Raw genomic sequence first — 13,482 nt, forward strand, 5'->3', positions numbered from 1 at the left:
ACACATCATACCACAGCACTCCGACACACTTAACTCAAGAATCACAACAATCATGTTGTATGTCAACTTCATGCTTACTACATCTATGGCATGCATATTATAATAAAACGAACAATAATTATACATTGAACTAAAGAATTTGTTGTGAATCTTAGTTATCCATGCCACAACTCTTTAATATAATTTGCTTATTGCAACTTAGATTGTAGTTGTGAGTTTGGTTAGTTACCCACCTGAGACATCAGATTGTATCTCAAAACATTGTCTTCATTTTTTGTCAGAAAAAAATCATGTAACCTTTGAAAAATAGAATTGTTTTATTACTCTAAGAGGAGTGGTTGTCATTTGAAGCAGAATTTAGGGTACTCTTATACTTACACTCAAAGAAGATATGGACTTTATTACAATATGTATATGAAAAAAAGATAACTGGATAAATTAACATGTTACTTATTTATAACAAAATTAACTTCCTTGCCAAAAATATTATTAAAAAATAACAATTAATTTAAAATGTTATTTTATTATCTCAGTGAATAAACAACATGACACTTCCTGACGCTGTAACTCTCATGTACATATTGTAAAACTTTTACATTTTTATTTAAAGCTATTTTTATTTAGGCTGTGCCTCATTACAAAATTTGCTGTTTCCTCCTTTAAATGTCTGTAATTATTCTTGGAGTGATAAAAAAATGTTTCTAATTTCAAACTGTACTTAAATAACAATAATGCCGGTCAACATTTAATAATTTGCATTTTTGTAAGTATTTGATAAAAATACACAGAATATTGATACCACAACATAAATGATTGTCATAACAAACCTGCAATACGGGATTGTAAAACAACTTGACTATTGAACAGAACCGATACTAATTAACACTGTTAATCACAAACCACAGTGATCATTTTATGTACAAACTGATAAAACAAAATTATACTTTATCTCTGACATAAACACACATTTAGTAACATAAGGATTAGATACAAAACAGTAGTTTGACTATATAACTAATCAGTAATACTATAATAAATTAAAGCAATGTTTTAATATATTTATGGTCAATAAACATAATATGCTCTTTAATTTCTTCAAATGTGCTAAAGATTATCATTAACTTATAATTGATGCTTCATGGCCTCCTCATGACAAAAATCAGTTCCTCTTCCAGTCACACTTTCAATCTGTCGGGCGCTTTCAGTCACTACAACAACGATACTTTCTCCTCCTCACCAACACTTCCTGCTCCTCTGCTTCTTACCACTGCCACACTTTTTGTGGTTTAATTGGTTTCACTTAATGTTTTTTGTATATCTTTGTACATTATAGTTTTATTTTAATATAATAATCAAACAAATAAAAATATCAGTAACTTTAACCAATTACATAATATCCAAGTTAGCATTCAAATTATATATAGATGTATTGTACTCAAACTGAATATTTATTTTATATCTATAAAACACAGCCTTTATAAGACATTATTTTGTTAAATGATTTGAAATTGAAATTATTAAAATAATAGTGGTTATAATTTTTAACAACTGCAAATTATATTTTAACCTTTAGTTAGATTACAGAAAAAATTAATTTTTGTAAATTAAGTTTTTTTATGAATTACTAACCTATATCCTGTAAATTACTTAACAACATTTTTTATTTATTTATGTATTGGTATATGTATCTACAAAATTAAAGTAATGATTTTTTAGACTAATTTTATTTTATTGTTGCTTAGAACACTACCCTATTGCTATTTAATGTTTCTGGTATTTGTAATTAAAGCTATGTTTATCACCTTAAAATGTCTTAAAGTCATACTCTTTACATACTATTAAATATGTAATTAATTGTAGCTGACTAAGCATATAATAAAACTGCACTGCATTGTGCATAATAACACAATTCTCTATCAATGTATATTTTATAGAATTTTTACTTGCACTGCAGAAGTTTGTACACAAATCTATAAAATTACGTTTAACATTATGAAATGTTATTACCCACGTTATTCAGAACAAATATGGTCACTTAAACCAAGGCATACCCAAATAATACTGTAACTTAACCCTGGAAGTGTCTATCAGAATTTCTGAAATGTCGGCACTTTTCATGCAATTTGTAGGCTCTCAAGGTTGTAAAAAGGCTCTCAAAAATTAAGATGAATAGAACATGTAAGATAGCCAAATTGTAGCAAATTTAGTTATAAACACAAAATATATAGTTTTATTGGTTAAAAATAAAATAAGTGATAACAATTAATTATGTTTATACAGAAAAGTGCAAATTTGCCATTTTTCAGTTGCTAGGCAACACAATGAAATAAGTACTATCAAACAAATATTCAATATTTTTCTTGCCTTTTTATGTTTGATGATATAGAGCAATATATAAAACAGTTTTTAACATTTTAGAATTGAAGGAAAAAAAAAACAAAATATATTTACACTAGATTTTTGGTTTTGTAACATTTTCCACTTCAGATTCAACGTAATCACTCACATCAGATTCCATGAGAATATTATAAATATCACTAGATCCACATGGATCAGCCATTACTAGTTTTAAAATGAAACTAATTATATTAAAACTGGACACAAACCACGTATATACGCACTTCCGAACAAACAAGAAATGATTTGTTTACAACCGGCAATCTCCGCTACACAGAAACGATCGAGCACAATGACAGCGTATAAAGTTAAGCTGGTTGCCATCTAGATATAGCACAAAAGATAATCAAAGACCACTAAACATTAAAAGCAACTCATAAGCAATAGATTGATATAATATAATTTAAAGGTCTGTGACCGGTAATATGCATTTTAGTAGTGTCGATTGCACTTTAGAAGTGACCTCATCGACACCAAATGGGTCGACCGACACTTCCAGGGTTAAATAAGCTCTAAACAGAGCACATTAACAGAAACAGCCAAACCAAATTCTTGTTGTTCACTAACTACAAAACAAACAACAGCTGATAATATACCAGCTGACTGATTATGAATTATTAATATTGATCAGTCCATCAATTGCTTACAATGCCAACTTTTGAGTTGTGTGTAAAATGTTAGTGGCTCAACAAACAAGTAAAGACTACAAAGTGTAAAAATTAATTATTGAAGTCAATTTATCAATATTTCCTCCTTTACAATCATAAAAGCTTGTAGAAAACTAAATATTTGCGAACTGTTAGACTAAATGAAATTTGATAAGTTATTTGTAATTGTTTGACTAATGCCTGTCTAAAAATTTGAATAAGATAACTCAAACTGCCTGTGTCCAACATTTGAATTTTTGTAAAATTTGAAATAAAAATATCTGAAACAGTTGTCATTTGAAAACTCTTCATTTAGAATTCACACTATATATTGTTTTAACTAATACATTATGAAATATACGTTGTCATTAAACTGCCTTTTATAGTAGGACTTTTGAATTCCTCATGGAAATCTTCTGTTTTCCCCAATGTTTGGAAATATAATATAATATAACCTTCAAATTCCCTCTGAACTACACCCAATAAGTATTCTATCATGTCTCTCAATATATATTGAAAGAGTAGTTTACCAACACAGTTTTCTTCTTACCTTAATAACTATAAAATTTTGAACAAATTTCAATCAGGATTCAGGTCTAATCCATAGTACCACTACAACTTTATTGAAAATCTCTGATGATATCCGATTGGCAATGAATATGAGGCAATTTTAATACTTTTTACTTTTTCAAGGCCTTTGACTACACATGCCATCCCCTACTTCTCATAAAATTAAAGAAGTATGGTTTTTCCAATGGCTGTGTTAACTGAATCGAGCCTCACCTCACTGGATGTTAGCAATGTGTGAAGGATGGGGATAAACTGTTACAAGAGGAGTTTCACAGGGGCCTCTTCTATTCTCACTTTACGTAAATGATATTACTTTACATAAACATGAAAGCACTCTCAACGCATAAAAAATGAAAATAATGAAACTTACCAAACCAAACTACCTCATTGTCATATCACGTAGTGGCCCACCACTCTGCGTGATAGCTGAACAGTCTACCCAAAAACCAATCAGCCTACCCGGGTGAACAGTGATAACTTACTTATTTTCAATCATAACTTCATGTTTTCATACTGTTTTCAGATTTCATGTTTTCTCGTCAAATGGTCTCTTTTTACATTATAGACTATACACTATAGGAGGAGTTCTAATGTTACATTTTTAGTACAAAAACTGGGTGTCCCTAATCTATATGAATACAGAACCACGAAATAGGAGGGTAGTTCAATGCCCTGTATATGGTAATAGTAGGCGATGAACATTAAAATTGTCACTCTTTTTACATTATATGTTGATTTCTCAAACTAACATTGCTCACAAAATGTAAAGAAAACTAATATAAATAAAATAAAAGAAAAAAAGCACTGAAAATAAATCATTTTCTGTGAACATTTTAAGAAATCACTTAAGTAAGGGAATCCGTAACAGTGACCAAAAATAATGTCTTTATCTTAAACCTATGCTACCCAAAGCAAATATAATGATCAACACTCCAGAACTTGAAACTTGATCACTTTATTATTGATCTGCCGAGCAGGATAGATTGCTTTAAGAGGAAATATTTTTTGTACTTTGGTATTATGCGGAGGCCACTATTTCTGGAAGAGTTTTTCTTACCAGAGACTTTTTTTCTAACGGGGATGTTTTTTCTTTTTTTTGCCAGAAGTGTGAGGTCACAGCCTGCACTTATGACTAGGGGCAATTCAACTTTCCCAACCTCAGATCATGTGTCACATCGTCCAACATGATCTGACGTCGAAAAAGTTGGGCCATCTGGTACCTGATCTGAGGTCAGGAAAGTACCAATCGGAAATGCCCTTAACAATCAGTATAGGCTTCAGTGGAACCACCCTACACTTTTGATGAAGTAAGACAAACATATCTCAAGATAGTACTAAAATTCAAGATCAGACCACACGGAGGCTCGTAAAGGTTATCTTTAACTTTGGTACTACTGATAACATATTTTATCCTAAACCTGACTTTTATTGTGTAATAACAAGTAATATATAGGACAGAATGTTACCTTCTTACCGATATCGCTTCATTTTGAGAGGTAGAAAACAAGAATTGATTATCATGATATGAAATTTTCACACACTGTAAGTCAAATAAAATCTGTTTTTTTCTAATAGTCTGGTTTATTTTGGTCCCCGATAAGAAAAACTTTTAAAAAAATAGTGGCCTCCAGATAATACCAAAGCACCAAAATTTTTAATAAAATAAATGAACAATAAATAAAAAGTGATAAAATTGGTTAAAGCTAATACAAAAGAATGGTGGTAGTTGAACAAAGGTCTAATGTTTCTGTCAAAACACTTGACTTCAGCGAGTAAAGAATTCTCTCAATTAACCACACTTCCTTTCACTTCACCAAGCAACTTGTTGGACATTCTCATAGCCATTATTGGGAAGCAGTCTTTCTTCTTACGCAGCCTGCATCATGGAATGTTAACCCTTTGAGTGCCAACGTCCGATTTTACCGGACGACAAAAGTTGGCCGAAAAGTGCCAACGTCCAATTTTACCGGACGACAAAAGTTGGCCGAAAAGTGCCGACGTCCGATTTTACCGGACGTTCGGGAAAAAGTCACTAAAAATTGGAACCTTTTATATAAAATTGTAAATATTTTTTTAAATAATATCATATTGAAATGTTTGTGAAGAATTGTTCTTTTCAAAATAAATTGTTATAGTACACTTCCGATCAAACTTTAAATTATGAAACTCACATATAAACATTTTTGGTTGCCATAGCTACCAGAAACAATGTGACAATAGTTTCTTAAAAGTTGTATAACTTACTCATTATTGAAGATAATAATATAAATTTTTCAAGATTTACAGACAACTGCATACACTTTCCAGTGATATGGACTAAGAAAAGGATATGAATTTTTTTGGTCATAATAATTTGGTTGAAAAATGAAATTAAAAAATATTTTTGAATTTTTTTTAGGTTAAGTTCATTTTTGGTATTCCTAAATTTAGTGTTATGGTAACTTTGTTATTTTATGTTAATTAAACAGAGTTTTCAGAGAAAAATAAAAAAAGAATCATGTTGGTAGCTTATTTTAAAAATAATCGAACTGTGAATTTTTTACTAAAACCTTGCAAAATGCCTGAAAAAGGGCTGGCACTTTTAGGTACACCCACTAGAAAAATACCTGGCACTTTTCAGTATACCCACTCAAAAAATACTTGGCACTCAAAGGGTTAAATTCATTGCCTCTTCAAGGGTTGTGGGTGTGTACCTCGACTCTTGTACAAACGGATTGTAAATTTTCCCTCACATGAAACAAGCTAACAAAAATATATTGGCCATAAATTGTAAGGAACTTGAACCATTTGAAACTGGACTGCAGTGTTCCAGACTACCAGTCGAAGAAACTACCTTGACAAGCCTTCTTCTAGAGACACAGGATGTGTCACACCCCGAAGCATGATCTCATAACTGTAGGCCATAGCTAAGGTAGCTTGGAAGAATCTGTGATGAACAGTAACAATGTGACCCTCTAACAATAGCAGCCTGAGTCTTCATAACAAGCAGAAAACTCGTGTTGAGGAGTTTCCTACAGACTTCATAGCGTGAGTTTTGCTCTGGGGCCATGCATCAGCATGATGCTTATTCTCCAAAAGAAGGAGCTTCGCATTATTACATTGTCAGACCATTTGGAGCATTGTAGGCTTATTTTCACACGCCTCAGGATATTAACGGTTCAAGGCCAATATGTAATGAACCCGCTGACATATATAAAGGAGAATGTATCACTGATTAGGAGAAGACAAGATGGCCATGGCTACAACACCTGCCATGCAAAAGACCTAAACACCCTACAATGTAGACTTTTAAAATCATTCAACAGTTTTCCAATAACTTAGTAGTTCTCAAACTATACAACAGCCTACCAGAAAGCATCAGTAACATGAACACAACTACGTTCAGGAAAGCCGCATGGCCCAGACTTACAAGTAGGCCTATCTATGCCCACAAGTAACTTGAAGAGGAGCCACTGTTCTAGTCCTGCCACCATTAACTTATTGTAAATAGTGTATATAGTTTTAAATACTTGACAAAATTGTTTTGAACAAATTGAAAAAAGTTTAAACAGTAAAAGACAAAGACATCGATAAGTATGTACTCATTCCATATCAGAATCAGAATTCATTATTATTCGACAGATTAGAATATTGTCACAGAGTACAGTGACAAGTTAATGACAGTATTCACATGGGGGATGTTGCTTGTTCCATGTATTCCTTCAGGCAGCCAGGACTGGATCCCTCAGAAGCCAGCGACGAAGCCAGCAAAGCTGGTGACTCTCTCTTCACTTCTGCCAGGAGAATGTTAAAGAGCTTTGCTCCAGACTAGGTTAGTTTCCTGGAATAGAGTCTAGAATTATGTAGGGCAGGTTAAAGTTGTTCGCACCCCTCGTATTGCGCATATGGATATCACTGTTTCTCACTAAGGGCAGCTTGGTGGCATGGAGATTCACTTCAAAAATGTAGAGGAACATGGCAGTTAGAATTCTGAGACTTCTGAAGTCTTCCCTACAGCTTTGTTATGTTGATAACTGGCCATGACTCTAATTGCTTGTTTCTGCATCATGAACACCCTCTGGATATTGCTTTGAGTTGAGCAACCCCAGAATATGATGCCATACTTGATGTGGGACTCGAAGAGTGGATGGTAGCAAATTCTGGTAGCCTTGCTTGTGTTAATATATCGAACAACGCTTTATTGCAAAGACCGCTTCGCTAGGTTTCAGACAAAGTGAGCTGATGTGATTGGTCCAAGTTAGCAGGTCATCGAGTATGACTCCCACATGTCTAGTCGATGATAGCGCTTGTATGTTGAGTGGTCCAGTCACTTTCTCTTTTAGTTTTCCTAGAATGAGCTGGGTTGCATTCACCTCATTAAAGAATAATTCGTTGTTGTTGAAGCAGTACTCCTGAGCTAGGTTGATTTGAGATGTAGTTGGCCATTCGAGGTGATTTGCTGAGCTTTTGCTGGCGAAGAGAGCAGTGTCGCGTTGAGCTCCAGCTTTGAGCCCAAATGAAAGCCTAAAAGCTGAACTGCCTCCACGTCCAGTTTAGCCTACAAATTATAGTCTGTGTTTTGTCAGAATTAAGCTGCTGTCTATTATCCTGAAACCACCACTAACCCCGATAAAGATCTCGTTTGGCCTTGTTGCTGCATTCTCTGAAGTTTTACCCTTAGAATAGATGGCAGTATCGCCAATGAAGAAAAGCGGTGTGATATCACCAGCAGACTATGTCACTTATTGCTACTATGAACAGCACAAGGCCAATGACTGAGCCCTATGGGGCACCATAACTAACCGAAAGGGGCAAAGATGAGGCGTCCCTTAGTAAGATGAAAGTAGTAATAAAACAAGTGCAAGGCCAATCCACAGACACCACATATCTCCAGTTACTCCGGCAGGATTTATGAGGAATGTATCTGAAGGCAAGGATTAATGACATAGATCTTTTTTCCTCAAAGGTACTTAGCAGTCAAAGTTGAATTCCGTTTTTTTTAAACCATGATGGGTATTTGAGAATAACCTAGTTGTTATGTCCAAGTGACATATCAGCTTTTCATAACTTTGCCTTAAACAAATAGCCAGTACATGTATCAAGGATATCACCCTATTGCTTATGAGTGAAATTAAATGAGGGACACTTCTTATAATTTGGAATTGTTTGTACATTCTAGAGACCTCATAAGAATATCCCTTGACCAAACCAGGTATTAACCACAACCAAAAAGGGACAAGCTACCACATCAGCAATACACTTAAAAGTATAATGATGTCCATGGCATAACATCACAACTGTTTGAGTGCTTAAATGATTTGATGATTTTTGCTATATCTGATGGGCCAAATGGCACTATACTTTGGTTAGTTAACAAGTTATTTGGAAATAACACCTTGCTAGAGTTCAAATCTCAAGTTCCTACCACCCCACTACGATTTTTATTGTTTATTTTGTAAATAGGCTATTTACATATAGTTCAAATTAGTTATAGTTTAGGTGCTCTAACAGTTTATATTATGGGACCAAAAATGCTTAACTAGGAAATAAAGTTTTCAATAGGATGTTATTTTTATGTAGAGTATTGTTCATTGATATGTAATGCTATCTTTCCAGTAGGCTACTTAATTATTTATCAGCATCAATCAATATTATTATATTACTATATTATTTCTCTCTTAATAATAAATTGTATGGAGTAGCTTATATCACACTAGGCTATCTGTCATTCAGAGTAATGGATAGCCCTAAGTCGTAAGCCCTAATCTGAGTATGAGTGAGAATTTTGAATATTATTATAATATAAGTTACACTGAATTTTTTCTTCATAAACTACTGTAGACTATATTTAAATCTAAATTGTAGAAATTAATACTTACTGTATGAGTGTGTTCATCACCGCCCACAATAAACACAAATAATGACAAAACTGTAACCGACAGCACAGATCTAAAACTAATTACTATCATTATGATTTATATGCTTAAAATTGTTTTATAATTTCACATTTAAGCAAGGCATTCCAAAACCAACACTCTTACTTTTCTTAATAAAAGCTGCTGAAAACTGAAAAGTTCGTCTACGTAAACTTGGCTTTCCCTGTAACTAATGATAACCCAAATCCCGATTGTATAAAAACGAAAACAGACAGTCCGGCAGGCAGGCGACAGTACGACATTTACACGTAGGCAGTGATGTCATTTTCCAACAAATTGAAAATTACAGACAAAATATCCCTTAGCATTGCACCAAATTAATATAAAATAGTTTACAGATATTTTAATGTTATTTTATTTACAAAATAAGTAAATAACATTGAAAACATGATTTACTCGTTAAAAAATAATACAATTTCGATAGTATGAATCACAATATTGTAGATACTACTGTCAATAGACAGTATTGTAACGCTCCTTTTGTAATAACAGGAACGGATTGTCGACAATAACTCTCAAAGGCATAGAATGGTGATACTAATATCACATTTTTAATTCCCCCGCCACAATATTTAGTAACAATCACTTTACTTATACACATGACTTATTTTATTTCAGCATAGGATATTAGAAATCTATCAGTTAAACTTAATAGATGGAAGTAAACAAATAGAGAGATCAACGACTTGAATCTAGAACTTAAGATTGTCTACTAAAATAATTACTCTTTGGTATTTGTTTTATAATTCCAGCACAATTCGAGGAAATAAAGTTGAGTATTGCTAATAGGAATTGTAGGTACCGTAGCTCTACCTAGTAAATTACAAGTTTTGGTGGTTATCTTGTACGACCTGATAATTGATATATAAAACGTTTATTCCGCTATTCCTTAATCACGATTTCCGTTCTAATCACATAATGCGTGAAGTATAACGTGTAGAGGGATGATTGTAACTCGATCAGATTCATTAAAAAACGCCATTCAATCATGTGAAACTAAAGGCCTATAACTATTCTGTATACTTAGGGAAATATGGTTCGAAAATCTTGTAATCAGCAAAATGAATTTTATTGCCTTTCAGTACATTTCTACTTGCCGTGTTTGGGCGCTTTTCAGCCACGTGATTGGCGCTTCTATTACCTGTGTTATAGAGGTAAAAGATCTGGAAATGCTTTTAATCCAAACATTAAACTATGACCGTCAAGAGTAATCAACTTGCTGTAAGTTGCACTCGTCTAGTCTTATGTAAATTTAACGACCTATGAAAATATAAAAAATTATCGTTCTCTGACAATACTTTACTGCACTCTCATTTAGGTTATGCTGTCGTTTGGTCATCATATCAAGCTTACCTAAAGGATGAAGTTGTTGGGTTTCGGCTGGGTTTTCAATATACACTATACAGTACTCTAATTCTTGGACCTCTTTGTCACGCATACACCTATCTCTGATGTGTATTTACTTTTATGCGAATAATTTGTAATCATTTTCATTGTAATTTATTTCTAATATTAATTATTGTTTTGTACATCATGAATTGGTTTTCCATTTTAAGCAAATAAGTAAATATGAAGGTGCTTTCGACTCAATCTTGTTCTGAGGAAAGGTAGGCTATTTTGACGTTATTAGATTGTGTCGGGTTGTAGCTTTGACTGTAAAACACTCCGAATAAAGTCAGTAGGGAACATAATATTAGGATTTGATCTGAAGAAACCTTAGACAGTGAAATATAAGTAGGAGAATAACGGTTCTGATTATGTTATCCTTGAGAAATACCTTATACATATGATAATATTTGTGATACTTAAAAAAAAAATGCTTTAACGCTTTATTTTCTGGTTTGAAAACTATTCCTATTCATTTTTTGATCCTTGATATCCCATAAACTAGTAGATTTTGAAGGATACGAATTCGATAATATGAAGCCGATATATATATATATATATATATATATATATATATATATATATATATATATATACACATTTGTATTGTATTTGTATATATTTCAATCGAGTATCTGAAAACTTCTAATGAAAAATAATTTTGGACGAGGTTTCCTACGGACTAAAGCTACATGGTCTTGAAACCACTACCAGTTATCAACTCTAAGACATTTGGAAATTTTGAATATTAGAATTTCATTCTCTTCAAAAAACAAGTGTGGAAAACCCAGTCCATTGAATCATTGAATTGCTTACCAATAACTTATTTCGCTATAATTACTTTGAATTGTCAATTCCTTGAAAAGCGATAATTACGAGATCAATTTGGTTTCGGGATCTTATTAACAGATAACGATCATTTGTGTTAAGGTACTTTGACAATTTTACCTTAAATAAGGAAAATAGAGTAAGAGCTGACTCTTACGGAGCCACTTATTAATTTAACCTTAATTTGACGATTTATTTGTTCAATTCCTACTATCAAAACACAAGCGGCCTGTGTCCAATCTATAATTGAAGTAAAATGGAAATATCATACGATGCCAAGATTATTTGAAAATTTTACTATTGCAAAAAAATCACATCTGCAGATTAATTATTTAGATAATCTTGTAATTGTTTTGTGTTTGTATATTTTGAACTGTGCAGCGTTTACATAGTACCAGCAGTACACTTGCGATTACATTTTGCTCTCTTGGTGATACTGTCACTGTCATGAATGAAGGGACGCTTGTTTGCTCTTGGCTGAATTTGATCGAGGAATGTTTGTCAACAAATCTTGTATCTAGGTCTTGGGTGTTTTCAAATAAAATATATATAAATAGTGATGTAAATTGTTTAAAACTTTCCATTTTTCAATTACTTTTCTGTAATTGTGTAATTATTAGTGAAAATATTTTTTTAATAATGTTCCAAATGTGCTAAAAATTATACAATTTTAGTAGGAAAGTTTTGTTTGTTTCTTCTATCTTTTGACTTTTGGCGGCTACATTTTGCTTTGGTAAGATTGATTCATTCTGTCAATAAATGCATGCATGATACAATTTCACGTTTATTTACGTTATCTTAATGTGAAATGGGTGTTAAGATAACTATTTATTTGTATCAAGTTTTATTAATAGCTGAGAAGATAAAATGAAGTATGAATGATTTGTATAGTATAAAAATCTGACGTCCAATCAGAATTTCAGTTATGTTTCATAAATTACAAAGCGAACACCAACAGATTCATATAGGATGAAATTGACACTATTGGTATCTTTTGTGTTACTTGGAAACATGTTCTTGTAAATATTTTAAAACAATTTCTTTAGATACAAGTTTGATTAATAGGCTCTAGGCCTATTTAACTTATACAACCTAAGGAACAAGGAATGCACTTAACTTTTTCAGCCATACTTACAATACAGTTAGAAAATAGCCTTACTATTCATAGGTAATAATGTTTGTAGTTTTAGGTCTATTTGTATAGTCATATTATGTCTGAAAAAACTACTATAAGTGCAAAAATTATATATTTACAAGTTTGAGTAAAGTTTCTAGCTAAATCATTACGCCTATCTAAAATTATCTGTACATTTTGAGTTTTGGAACATCACCGAAAACAATCTAAAATCACCTTTACAATATATTTCTGACACTAACTCGTTCATTATTTGCGCTTTATCGTGGAAACCGTAATAAGTACTAAAAAAGTTATTATTAGCAATAACGCATATACTAATAACACACATTAGCAATAGTCTATGCACTTAATTTAAAGAACTAAGGGACCTGAAGGAAATCAATCAAATACTTAAATCACCTTTACAATATAAAAATTAGATATAGTCTAGGTTTAAAAATTCCAGAGGGACTGATCATGGATGATTAAGGTTGCAATGCGAGTATTTAGAAATTTCCCAAGAAAAACATGTTCAAAAGCGGCATTCTTCCCATATTTAGATGATGGAATGGTACTTTAATTAGTTTCCCTACTAAAATTAGTGGTGCAATAATGACAGTTC

General features: G+C 32.3%; 2 protein-coding genes across 2 annotated transcripts in view; one reads left to right on the forward strand and one right to left on the reverse strand.

Annotated features, from left to right (window-relative positions):
• Nucleotides 1-9,781, reverse strand: part of LOC124359345 (transmembrane 9 superfamily member 3) — a 46,892-nt gene extending 37,111 nt beyond the window's left edge. Inside the window, exon 1 of the mRNA XM_046812017.1 lies at nt 9,473-9,781. Coding sequence (XP_046667973.1) covers nt 9,473-9,562 — 90 coding nt within the window. The 5' untranslated portion in view covers nt 9,563-9,781. The remainder of the gene's footprint in view (nt 1-9,472) is intronic.
• A 2,420-nt stretch (nt 9,782-12,201) lies between these two features.
• LOC124359346 (caspase-1-like) overlaps nt 12,202-13,482 on the forward strand; it is a 125,811-nt gene continuing 124,530 nt past the window's right edge. Inside the window, exon 1 of the mRNA XM_046812018.1 lies at nt 12,202-12,476. The gene's annotated coding sequence lies outside the window, so the exon portion shown is untranslated. The remainder of the gene's footprint in view (nt 12,477-13,482) is intronic.

The sequence above is a fragment of the Homalodisca vitripennis genome, chromosome 4 (assembly GCF_021130785.1).
Source record: "Homalodisca vitripennis isolate AUS2020 chromosome 4, UT_GWSS_2.1, whole genome shotgun sequence".
Classification (NCBI taxonomy): domain Eukaryota; kingdom Metazoa; phylum Arthropoda; class Insecta; order Hemiptera; family Cicadellidae; genus Homalodisca; species Homalodisca vitripennis.